Here is an 11,930-nt window from a genome sequence, read left to right as displayed (position 1 = left end):
AGACACTGGCTTCTCCTCATTTACATATTTATTGCATTGGACTCAAATCTGGCGAGTGATTGATGTGGAGCCTGCCTCCTGAATTTTTAGCGGCCCATTATTATGAAAGAGAGGGAGGGGGCTGCAGCGCGTCAGTGTACTTTTGATTAAAGTTGAAGAGGACAGAATCATGAGTGTTCCCCACCTACTTTCTTTTCCTGCAGTGCTTAATCTGCAAGGCCAAGTGCTGAGAAGATTTCAGCATGTTAGAGCTATTGACAAGTCATTCACTCACAAACGCTGAGGCAGATATGCTTGTTAAGATTTTCATCAGCGTTTCGCTTGCTGTTCATTTTTAGAGAGGATGATGACAATAAAAGTGCATTACAATTTTGACATGTTCTTAATTATTCTATGATCTACAGCTTGGTATTATTAATACTTATCAACATTCCAAAAAAGTTGATAATTTCAAATTCAGAATTTGTGAATTGGCATACAGCTGCCAATTTAGAATGTTACAAGACATATAAGATATAAATTTTAGGGGTGGCTGGGCTGCAGTGGGGGTGAGGGGGCCCTCCCTCAACACATGAGTCGGGTTCGATCCTCTCCCCCATTAAGTCAAAAGTCAGTGTCCTTGAGCAAGGAACCCCAGACCCCCCAGTTGCTGCTTCATTCACACAGCCCCTGCTCATAATACTAGGATGGGTTTAATGCACAGAACTAATGTATATTTATTTATATATAAGGTGACCAGTCTGTGAGAATCGACTAGTTGTGAAGTAGCTTTCGACAAAAGGCGCCAAAAACAAAAATAACAACACGCACAAAATATTGGTCTGAAATAACAGGCAATGTGGGGGCACCAGTCCCCAGTTGGTTTGACACAATGCCACACATTCTCCGCTGAATTCCTTGACATCTCTTTGTGTGCTGTAATTGTGATTCGTCGGGACACCGAGACAAAGACATGACAAAGACACATGGAAGATTGCCGCTTCTCTCATTTGCAATCAAACGTGCGACGTTCAAGTGTGAAAAGGCTCTGCGCTGCAAAACGTATGTGTGCATGCGTGTGTGTAATGGGGTTGACGACCAGGGTGGCGGCAGTTGTGGAGAAGGGAGGGGTGGGGGGGGGGGGGGGTTCATGAGCTATAGTGTTTTTGCCAGATCCACACCTCCTCTGCTTTGTACTCCCGTTTCTCTGGGGCAGCCGGGGGAAATGCACCACGTATTGATTCAGTGTTTGATCAAGTGTTGCAGGTGGGCTCTCCAGTGTCAAAAGTTTGTTTTAAGCTTTTACAGCCCTAAGTAAGGAGCCACATTAAAAGCACATTCACCTGAAATGTATAGGCCTTTTTTGTTTGTCTGCAGCCAAAGCGATAGTCAATACATTACAGGGAAGAAGCAGCTTCTGCAGCAGCATGACCATGTGCAGCAATACTGCCGTCTCCCCTGCCGGTCTCTAATTTCTCCACCACCATCACCGCTCTGGAGTCACAGCTTCTCGAGAACTTGAGAAACCTCTTCATCGGTCTGATTTAAATGTTTCAAACCGACGCTGTCAGATGGAACTACCGTATGTGAAGTTGTCAAGCACAATGATTTCCCTGGTTGGCTGCCTTTGTCCTTCTGAGCCAGAGGACACTGGTCACAAATAAATCCTTCCACTGGCCTTATGAGAAGCAGCAAACCAACATTTCCATAGGGAGTTGGCTCCCCACGCTCCGCTGAAGTGCCTGTAATGCATGCATTTTAATGTGGCGCACCTCTCACACGGAACCGCTGCCGGGCTGATGTTTGCACTCAGCTCAACTGTTTTAGTCCGCAACTCTGTAAATACCATAACTTCTTACGAGTGCGCTGGAGAGATGTTGAATCCCACTGCCCTGCGTAGCTGGTTGAGGAATAGACGGTCGGTTAAAGTCAGACGTTGACCTCAAATAGTTAGGGTCAGGATCAAAGATGGCTGTGGCCAAAATGCCGAATTCGATGCTTCAAACCTGCAGTCCACCAGCCAGCGGATGACATCACGTAATAAAACTGCCATGTTCACCATCTGTGTTCGCTATCACGTTGGCATTTTGTTAGTTAGGGATAAGTACAGCTGTGACTTCTTGTTGGCCTTGCCCACTCTTCCAGCATCATGCCACGTGGGCCTGTCACCGTTCCTCTAATTTCCATACCAGTCAATGACCCACAGGAATAACTGTGATATATGGCAATATACGTGGCACCTTGTTTGCTGACCTTTCCCACAATCCCATACTGGGCAGCCTTCACCACCTCCACACCACACCACATCCCACCCCTTCCTTTCCTCAAACATCCCTCCATCCCCCATCCCCCCCTCCCCCCGCCTCCACCCCTGCATCTCGTCGCTGGCTCGATTTACGCGGCTCGCCACACTCCAGTGGCTCCATGAATGTTAATGTCGAGATGGGGGAGGGCGGGGAGGGGGCGGGGAGAGGGAGGGAGGGAGGGAGGTGTGGCTGTATGGCATGGGGAGCTGCTTCACCTGGTCTGCAACGCACAGCTAAGGAGCTTTTTGCACATTATTGCTCATGTTGGGGGAGCCATGTTTGTTCCTCTGTTGCAGTAATAACAGTAACAGTCGGGTGCATGAGCAGCAGTATCAAGACACATGGCAACCGAGTTATGGTGTACTCAACTACGGCACAATATTGATTCCTTCCTGTCGATGAAAAGCAGACAATTGAGGAGCGATATGCTGGTGGATGGGTTTATTGTGAAAATAAAAACTGTGTTTTTGAATGGAGCCAAGACTAAAACATTGTGTTGGGCCTGAGCTTTCGACTGTGAGTCCTCTGCGTTGTTCCGATGCCTTCTCCCTCTCCAGTCTGGAGCATGTTTCAGTCTGCTTGTGAATCAGCCCTCCTCTCTGTTGTCCCGGTGCTCAGTTAGTCTGGCCAATGTTTACCAAGCTCTGACAGAATGAGAATGTATGCATTATGGGGTGATGATCACAGGGTGTTGTAATCTTTGACCCCTGTGGCACGTTCCAAACGCAGATTGAAGATTAAGCCCCTCGTGCAGCTGGCTGACAGGCTGCCTCCATGCCCCTCGAGAGATTCACGACTAGAGCTGCACGCCGGCCTCTCTGCATCCGAGATACAATACGTCATTCATTTTAGTTCTTGATGTGCAGATGGAAATTGCTTTTCAGGAAATTCGGTTTGCCCTTCATCACTTAGATCTTTCAAACATTATGAATCATAAAAGCCTTGCAATGCATAAGGGAATCTGAAGCACCACCGTCATAAAACTGTATGCAAACAAAGCCAGCATTGTGACAACAGTGTTTTACTTCCCATTAGAGAATCAGCTTAAACCCAACTACACTGGGGGTCTGTTTGATCAAACTATATTGCAGCATGTTCTGGGTACTAAATGTGATGGAAATGTATCTTTTTTTATGAATACCCTTCTGCTTCACCATGGGGAGTACGTTGCTCGCGGGCTTTGGGTTCGTGGATTCACACATACACTTTGGTTGAAAATAAATCATCTGTATTCAACAATTCTAACCGCGTGAAATAAGAACTTTTGATTCATGACCTTGTAATGTGTTTAATTAAGAATGTACTTACAATAAGTAACATTTAAAAACTAAAAGTATGCTATATACTAAAACAAATTGAAGCATATTTTGTACATTTTGAATAGTAAAATGAATACTTTAACATTATAAGAAATATAGAGATGTACTGGTAAAACATGAGGTTGCCTCGATGTGACAGATGCAGGCTCACAACCCAGAGGTCATCTGTTTCTATCCAGGCTAAAAAAAAAATCCACCAAGTTACTCAACTCAGAAGTCACATTATGAAAAGTGTCTTAGTGTGGCTGGCCTGCTATACACTTTCCAATATGGTAGAAATGTAAAAAAGGCAGGCAGGCGGAGATGAGATGAGCTCTCCAGAATCCTCCGCCTAGAGAATGAGAACAGCTGGGGCCTGGCACTCCCTCGGTGTCGGTCTACTCTTTGTCACGGGCAAAAGACTCTTGTTTTCAGGCAGTAATCAGACGGCCCTGGGGCTCTGTAAAGACCCTGTTCTCTTTTCATCTCAACTGTTGCATACACCCGGCTAATTGGAATCCTGCAACTGGGTCACAGGCATTGTCTCTCAAGTGCTGTCAAGTCATTGAGACGGGTGAATGTGGAATTATGGTTGCCTCAGATGCATGATTGAGTCTCCCCTCTGCGCTATCTTAATGCCTCCGTTTCAATCTCATCGCAGACACTGATTTTCTTTTTCTTCCCCCCCCATCCATTAATATTTCTTGCTGTTCCCTGCTCCATTTTGGTCACAGTTCTGCCTGAAACCAGCCTTTACTGGGGCTTGGCAATCGGAAAGTTACACAAATAAATATTATATATATATATATGTATGGACATAAATTCTGCTCATATGAGCTTTGCTCTATTGTTGTAAATGTATGTATTTTATTAAACCAATAGAAAACAGAGCCTTTCAAGACTGTTGATGAAAATGAATGTATTTATCAAATAGAGAAAGGACTACAATAAGCCACCACGGTGGTTGAGGGGGAACCGGATTGTGCAGTTAGTCTGTGATTAGAAGGAGAATTAGCCCGACTAGCATGTCACCACAAATGAGCAAAACCCTCGGGGAGACCAGAGAGACCACGCAAGGCACATTTCCAATTATACCACCAAATGACTCATTTTCTTATTGGGCCTCCTATAATTGTGGTGGGTATTGGGTGCATGCAACTCAATTTGTCTTACATATTTGTTGGTAGGGTGGTAAAAGAATTGACAGAGTCAAGGGAATGAAATGAGACCAAATTAAAAAAGGAAGGATGAAATAGATCCCTCCATGTTTGTTTGATCTGCTTCATCCTCCTTAATACTGTTGAACTTTAAAAGACAGGGAGAAAATGCCACTTTAATCATCTGTGGATTGAGGAATGGGAAGAGTATCATTTTTGAGTAATCAGAAAATGTCTCTCCGGAGTAATAAACTTTGTTCTGACTGCTGAAATTAATGAGGCTTCCAGTGATGTGATTATCTGTCCTGAGGATCATCAATATACAAAAATAATTGACAAATTAAAGAACTTCAAATTCCTAAAAACTGGAGTTTTGTTAAAAATGCCTTACTTTAAAAGAACAATCTGTAAAAATAAATGAAACAGAAATGTCACTTCAAACCAAGTTGGGTAAGTTTTATTACATTTGCAGACACAGTGAGAGCTCATCACTGTCAATTGTTCTCCATCCTTGAATAGGAAACAACCAGTTACTTATAAAGCAACTGGGCTACATGTCAACAGTCACTGACCACAGAGCCATTTCACATTGCTGACGTTGCATTTTCTGCTGAGTGTATGACAAGCGGATCTATAGGATAGAAATCAACATCATGGCGCCGTTTTCCGACTAGTACGACCTCGATTGTCATCATCATCATCATCATCCTCCCCCCAAGTCGGCACCATTCGCCTTTCCATTGGTAACACCAGGTAAAGAAGTAGTATGCGATTCAAACAGGGTTGTCCAAAAATGAATATTAAAAATACTTAACATTTCAAATACATAAAAGGTACACATTTTAAATAGAACAGTCAGTGGGAATTGCATTGAAAATTAGACACATCTTATGTAACATGTAAATCCAGTAAACAGTAGCCTTTGCTCTTTCACAGACGTTTAGTTATTTAGCCATCAGATTAGCGCGAATTGAAAAATGATTATTTAGTAAATCAAGTTAAAATAAAAGTTTTAGGAGCAACCATTAGTTGCCAAAAAAAACCAATAAACCCAAGGGCAAAGAGACCATTTTTTTTCTAAAGAAGAACGCTATTATCCACTCTGTTATACAGTTATTAATTATAATCTCTGTATTTATTACTGTTTGTAACACTTTGTGCGTGTACCCGTGTGTATACGTGTGTATGCGAGACGCACCAGTTAAAACTGTAGCTTTGACTCCGGGTGCAAATGAGTGAGGGAACAGAAAGCAGCAAAGTGCGTCTCGAGCAGCATGCGTGTGCTGTGCGAACAGAAGGGACAGCTGTGGTTTTGTTGTGAGGCGAGCTGCCCGCCGCTCGCTGCAGGGTAACTGTGAAACGGTCGGGGTCTAAAAGGGACCTCGTCCCCGCTCCCTGCTGGGCTCTCCTGTGCAACTCTGTTGTAGTGTTGCCCGTCTTTGTTCAGCAACTAAGTGCTCCCTACTTAGGCGTGTAAAACCCCCATACGCGCTAATGCCCCAGCAATGTGTCGTCATTGTCGACTTGGTCATCAAAACACTTGCGACTCTAAACAAGCATATGTCACAAACCATGGTGCCGTTTTTTTTAATAAATGACAACACATTCTAAATGCATTGTTGTTTTATGGAAGCATCGACTCAACGTCCACTAGGGCCAACTGTGTAAACCCCAAAACATATTACATATTAGTCAGATATTTCTTACACCATTTTCCCCCCCAATTGCACTTGAATGCAAATTACACCGACTCATCTGGCACACATAAGACATTTTACAAAAGGTCATAATTGATGTCAAGTCATCTGAACACTTGCTTAGTGAGAATCATAGCCAACAATTCATCAGTAACCTGGCAGCTGCCGAGGCCCATCAAGTTGGCTCCTCTAGCCGTGGGTTTCCAGCCCCGGTCGGGAGCCGGTCTGGCTGAGCCGAGCTCCGCTTGGCTGTAGCCGCGTCCTGAGCTGGGCTTCGGCCAGGTGGGGGAAGAGACGCCGGGCTCCCACTAGGAGGAGGCCGGCGTCTCCATCGTGGACAGGATGCGCACCACCTCGGCCCTCTGTGTGGGCGATATGTGCTGGGTCATGTGCACGATAGAATCCATGGCAACCTCTGGATTGGCTTGAACGAGGCTGAAAAGGGGAAATCAAAGTAAGACATCGTAATCATGCGAGGAAGGCTGGATTTCACACGTTAGCCGGGTGGGACGGAGAGGGGACGATGACCGCGTTCACGCTTCACGGCACTGAACCCGCCCGGTTTAGAGTCATCTATCACCTGCGTATCTGCTTGAGGATGTGATCTCGGCGGATGTACTTGATGTTCTCGTCGACGACGGACCTCGCGCCCTCTTCGTCAGCTATTTGCTTCTCCAGCCATGCCACCACCTCTTCATTGTTATCCCACAGATAGGCCTGTGTAACGCGGGAGGCGGGTGTTACAGGAGAGAAGATTCATAATTCATACCTGCAAACTCATGAGGGGTGAAAAAGGTGACAACGGGGGGGGGGGGGGGGGGGTTGTCTCCACACCACATCCAAGTTGACCTCAACGCTTTTATAACTACGGTCTTTTGATTGTTCAATTTACCCCCCCCACTACCCCAAAACAAAAACTCTTCGGATCGACACTATTCACGTGGACGACCTATTTTGATTTCAAAACGGCGAATTTCGCCGAAAGGTGACAAGTTTGCAGGTATGATAATTGCTAGCAAGATTCAAAAGGAAGTATATTGGGTCTAGAATCACACAATTGAGGAATTAAAATGGAAACAATTGCAATTTAAATATCGTATATTTGAAATAAAACATAAAATATCATGAATCAGCACATAAATATCAACAACAACAAAAGGAGATGGACAGGCGCAAAGTGGGGGTCCCGATGTCATGTTGACTGGACCCGATAGGAGAAATTAGTATTCATGAGTACTGGCATCTCTGATCCCAAACAAAGCCAGGCTGGAGGGCTTAGCAAAGATTTGGGGGCTGAGGGGTTTAATGGGCTCTTGCCTTTTTTATGAACAGTCCTGCTTGAGGTCCGCAAGAACATTTAATGCCCTTATTAATCATTTTTAATCTGTTTGCTTTTAATTAAGAAACAGCGCGTTGCTCTCCTATCTGCACGTGCCAGGGCTGTGATTAATTGTGGCTTAAGACAGCCAGTCCTGATTGGGATAATATATTAGCTAACAAGAAGGCCACTTCTTTGGGAGACCTGAAACGCTGGGCCGGCCCCCGTTGGCCCCGCGGCTGGTCCTCCGAGCGCCGGGACTGGGCCGGAAAAGGAACGGCGTCCATGCATCCCTGAGGGATGTTTATTTGCATTGACTGCAACTTATCAGACCATCTGCATTTCAACACGATGATTTAACAGGAATGCCCGCGACTTCTTTATCTGGTGCAGCTTGAAGGAAGGGAACAGCTTCAGGATAAAAAGAATCGGCCTCTGTAATCATTCCCAGAGGCTAACAGGGTGTTTACGTGAGCATCTACACACCTGAATGGACAAATTGCAGCCAGTTTTGAAATGGCTAATTCTGAACTCGAGTTAAAGACTCTTTCATGCATTTCCCAGAAGACTGGATATGATGACTTTGGATACGACTGTATGGAATAAATTAGGAACCATTACAAGTCTAAGCACATATGTAGCTCATGCTTTTACACATTCTTCTGTTTTGGTGTGAAACAGATTTAACACATGGGAGAGAAGAAAAAATAAATAAAAATAGAAGCAATTTCCAGATGTCTGTGTTGTTGTGAGTCTGTGCATCTAGGAAATGATGAAGCACATCTTCATCACATTTCTCAGCTCTCTTTGACTGATATTATAATGCAAGATGTTTAAAATGTTATAAAAGGACATGAATACCATGTGAATACTCCAAAGAACCACCATCAAAGTTAGCCAGCACAGCTTCATCTGCCATAGAGCCATGTTTTAGACATTGGTTTATAATCTGTCATCCATATGATCATCATTTATGTACACTGTGAACTGTTTAGCTCAATTCAAAGTCTGAGATATTAATGACAGTTTTCCAAATCTTCCATTTAAAGTCACTGAACAATGAGAGCCTAAAGAACAAAGCCTATAAGTAGGTGGTGGGTTTTACCTTGACGGTCCCCTCAGCCTCCACAAACCAGCGGCGCAGCATTGCCTGGATCTGTCCGTCGGTCAGGTCGGTGTTGGCCGCTTGGATCTTCCCCATCACCGTGTCCTCCAGCAGCAGCCGCCGCAGGCGCCAGTAGAAGAACCGACGGGACGTTTGCCAATCAAGGATATCCTGAGACGAGCCCCAAAACAATTAAAACGCCGAAAATGCAGCGACTGTCATTAGAAACTAGTGACGGCTACGTTTTGCAATTTATTAAACGTCAACATACAAGTCAGTGTTCTCATTCTTTGTGAATTCAAAAAGGGGGGAGTATGAATAATCTTCTGCCCGTCTCAACCAATCCCTTGGATGAGACGATGACATTGAACTCATTAAGGAAATCCAAGTTAATGAAAATTGTATGTGGGCGTCTTTTCATCATTTGTCTTTTGCCTTGCAAGTGTAACACTGAATGAGGTTAATGTATTTTACCGAAATGTGTCATTCTGTAAATTAAGAGTTCAGGTGAGGAGTTTTAGGACCGACGATCATGGATGTACTCGAGTTGAACATGCAGACCGCTACAGTTGGCAAGTCGTTCCAGTCCATACCGTGTGCACAAAATGCACTGCGCACATGGCCAGAGGGGTCTCGTCTTTCACAGATGGATTGCAGTCAAAGTGAGTGTGTGTGTTTGGATGTGAAAGATGGGACTGGAAAGGCCCGGGATGAGATCGGGGCCCGCCTGAGGCTGCTCTGTGGTTTCTAAGGTGATTGACCAGGGTCATCACAAGATAATTACGCGGACGAGTCTCACAGCCAAGTGAGACCAAACATTATTCACCAGGCAGGTGCAGCAGCTCGACTGATTCTCCCCCGAGGGCTTTTTCACACACTGCGCACTCCCAATGTCGCAAATACATGGCCGCGAGACGCGCTCACCGTTATGACGCCCTTCTCTTGCATGCGACCCGGAGTGTCGTGGAGGTCCGCAAACTGCACGGCCACCTGGTGGTAGATTGGCAGGAGAAACTCCTCACGCTCCTTCAGCTTGCTCTCCAGCTCTTCACAATCGGAGGGACTCAGCTCTGGCGTTCCTGTTGGAAACCAATGCCGTTAAATACGGCCGTCGGGTGATTTGCCAAAAACTGACTGCCATATGGCTGCAGGTTTTCATTGCAAGCAGAGCTTATGAACGTGGAGTCACAGTTGATGCTAATAGATACAGGAAATATAGTGTATGAGGGACTGAGATTAGGACTGAAAGACAATAATTCTACCCTCATATAGCGCTAGCTACGAGCTAGCTTAAGCATGTTTATAATGGCACCGGATTTCGGTACCCAACCCTACATATAGTCCTATCGGTGGTCTTCTCTTATTAACATCAAATCAGGTGAATTAACATGTACTAACAGCACTTTGTTTTAAAGCTTCCCCAAAACCCCTGGCTGCTGTCACCAAAGACTGATTTCTGTCAATTCCAATCAGCAATCTCTCAAACCATCCGCAGCAACCCTCCATTCCACCAGTTGGCCCACAGCACCAAGCCCCACACCGCATTGGACCACAGTTGCTCTGAGCTCAGAGGAAAATCAATAGGCTGTGCAGGAGAGACAGGAGAGCTGGTGATTGATCTGAGCAGGCTGTGATTGACACGTCTCCCAAGGGAGCGCGGTGAAGATGAACAATCAACGCCAACTAAAGAACGACAGTGAAAGCACACATGCTCCCACCTGATATATTGCTCCTTTTTCGAAAACGAGGACAAGGCCGAGGGGGGCATATACACCCGTAAGGGGCTATAATTAGAATTGAAGTGGAGGACTCACCCAGTCTTTCAGCCAGGCTTGTGTAGACTGGATCCACTCTTCTCATGGTCTTTATCAGGTCCTTCCTTCTGAATTTGATCTCCACTGTGCCTTCGGGCTCCAAAACACCACCACTGGAGACGAGAATGATTTAAGTGAGCAAAAGTGGTTTGATAAAGATGATACTGAATCGGCCCTTCTTCCAGTCCAACTCACCGGCTGTTCCTGTCAGCGTACATCTCCATGTGACGTGGGTTGATGGTGGGATCGATAACCACCCAGGATCCTCCCCTCAGCTCAGCATGGGGGGGGATATAAACCAGTACTGGCTGCTTGTACGCCCTCAGCCCATCCACAATGTAGGCCCCAAACTTCAGCACCTGGTCGTACATATCTAAGAAAGGAGAATATCATGATAGTGAATGGGTATAATCCCAGATTGATTTATTACAACGGAAGCTGAGGTACCTTTCATTCCTCCAGAGAAGCCCCTCCAGTTGGAAAACACCATGAGAGGTAGACCCTCTCTGTTTAGGTCCTTAATGGCCTGGGCGGTTTTAAAGGCAGAGTCTGGGAACCAAACCTGTCCGGCCTGCTGGATGGTCTAAAGATAAAAAATCTGAAAATCAGCATCAGCGGGTGTGTGTCTGTAAATGTCACGACTTCCTCATGTAGTGTCCGTTACACTTACCTTTGCATCAGAGTCCAAATTAGCTGGATCGGCTGGGATCGACAGCTCCATTGACCTGGTTTCCACGGCGACCACCCCAGTAGGTATCCCACCCAGTCTGTGGAGAGAGGCCATTCAGCACTGACGTTTACCAAATACCTCGACTATGTTTGCAGGGCAAACAGATTCCTTATATTGGCAGAGTGTCATGGTGGTTTAGTGTCCCGTTTAGAGACTTACCGGGCTCGGCCTACCACCACACTCTGAGCCCATGGCTGCATGATCTCCATGAAGGAGCCCTGGTCAAAAAAGCCACTCTGCCAGGAACCCTTTGGAGCTGTAATTACAGAGACGAGTCAGTGCAGCAAGGTAACAACAACAAAAGGGTAAAGAAAGAACGAGTTGATGATTGCAAATTGGAAATGCAACTGAATCAATCTTTTTTTCCATAGCGTTTTCAAAATCTCGGGCTTTATTCCTCCAGCAGTCCGAGGCAGTGTATTTCTTTCCTCAGAGTCTAATCCTGGCAGCAAACCATGATGGATGACTGCAGGAGGAGGCTTATTCAGCTCTTTTTCTACATGCACACCCTGAGAAACATGCCCAG

The 11,930-nt window shown here is 45.5% G+C and overlaps 1 protein-coding gene across 11 annotated transcripts in view; it reads right to left on the bottom strand.

Moving 5' to 3' along the window:
* Nucleotides 1-5,169: 5,169 nt before the first annotated feature.
* acaca (acetyl-CoA carboxylase alpha) overlaps nucleotides 5,170-11,930 on the bottom strand; it is a 32,280-nt gene continuing 25,519 nt past the window's right edge. For 10 of the 11 annotated variants that reach the window (XM_056439803.1, XM_056439812.1, XM_056439822.1 and 7 more), the window contains 9 exons: nucleotides 11,564-11,660; nucleotides 11,345-11,441; nucleotides 11,122-11,257; nucleotides 10,870-11,047; nucleotides 10,675-10,787; nucleotides 9,785-9,939; nucleotides 8,861-9,031; nucleotides 7,018-7,154; nucleotides 5,170-6,872 (listed from right to left, as the gene is read on the bottom strand). In XM_056439803.1, coding sequence (XP_056295778.1) covers nucleotides 6,746-6,872; nucleotides 7,018-7,154; nucleotides 8,861-9,031; nucleotides 9,785-9,939; nucleotides 10,675-10,787; nucleotides 10,870-11,047; nucleotides 11,122-11,257; nucleotides 11,345-11,441; nucleotides 11,564-11,660 — 1,211 coding nt within the window. In that variant the 3' untranslated portion in view covers nucleotides 5,170-6,745. Of the gene's footprint in view, nucleotides 6,873-7,017; nucleotides 7,207-8,860; nucleotides 9,032-9,784; nucleotides 9,940-10,674; nucleotides 10,788-10,869; nucleotides 11,048-11,121; nucleotides 11,258-11,344; nucleotides 11,442-11,563; nucleotides 11,661-11,930 lie in introns of those variants that run through there. The other variant, XM_056439871.1, reaches the window with a different exon arrangement.

Source organism: Pseudoliparis swirei, chromosome 3 (assembly GCF_029220125.1).
Source record: "Pseudoliparis swirei isolate HS2019 ecotype Mariana Trench chromosome 3, NWPU_hadal_v1, whole genome shotgun sequence".
NCBI lineage: Eukaryota > Metazoa > Chordata > Actinopteri > Perciformes > Liparidae > Pseudoliparis > Pseudoliparis swirei.
The sequence above is the reverse complement of the archived record's forward strand: the minus strand, read 5'-3'. Positions and strand labels throughout refer to the sequence as shown.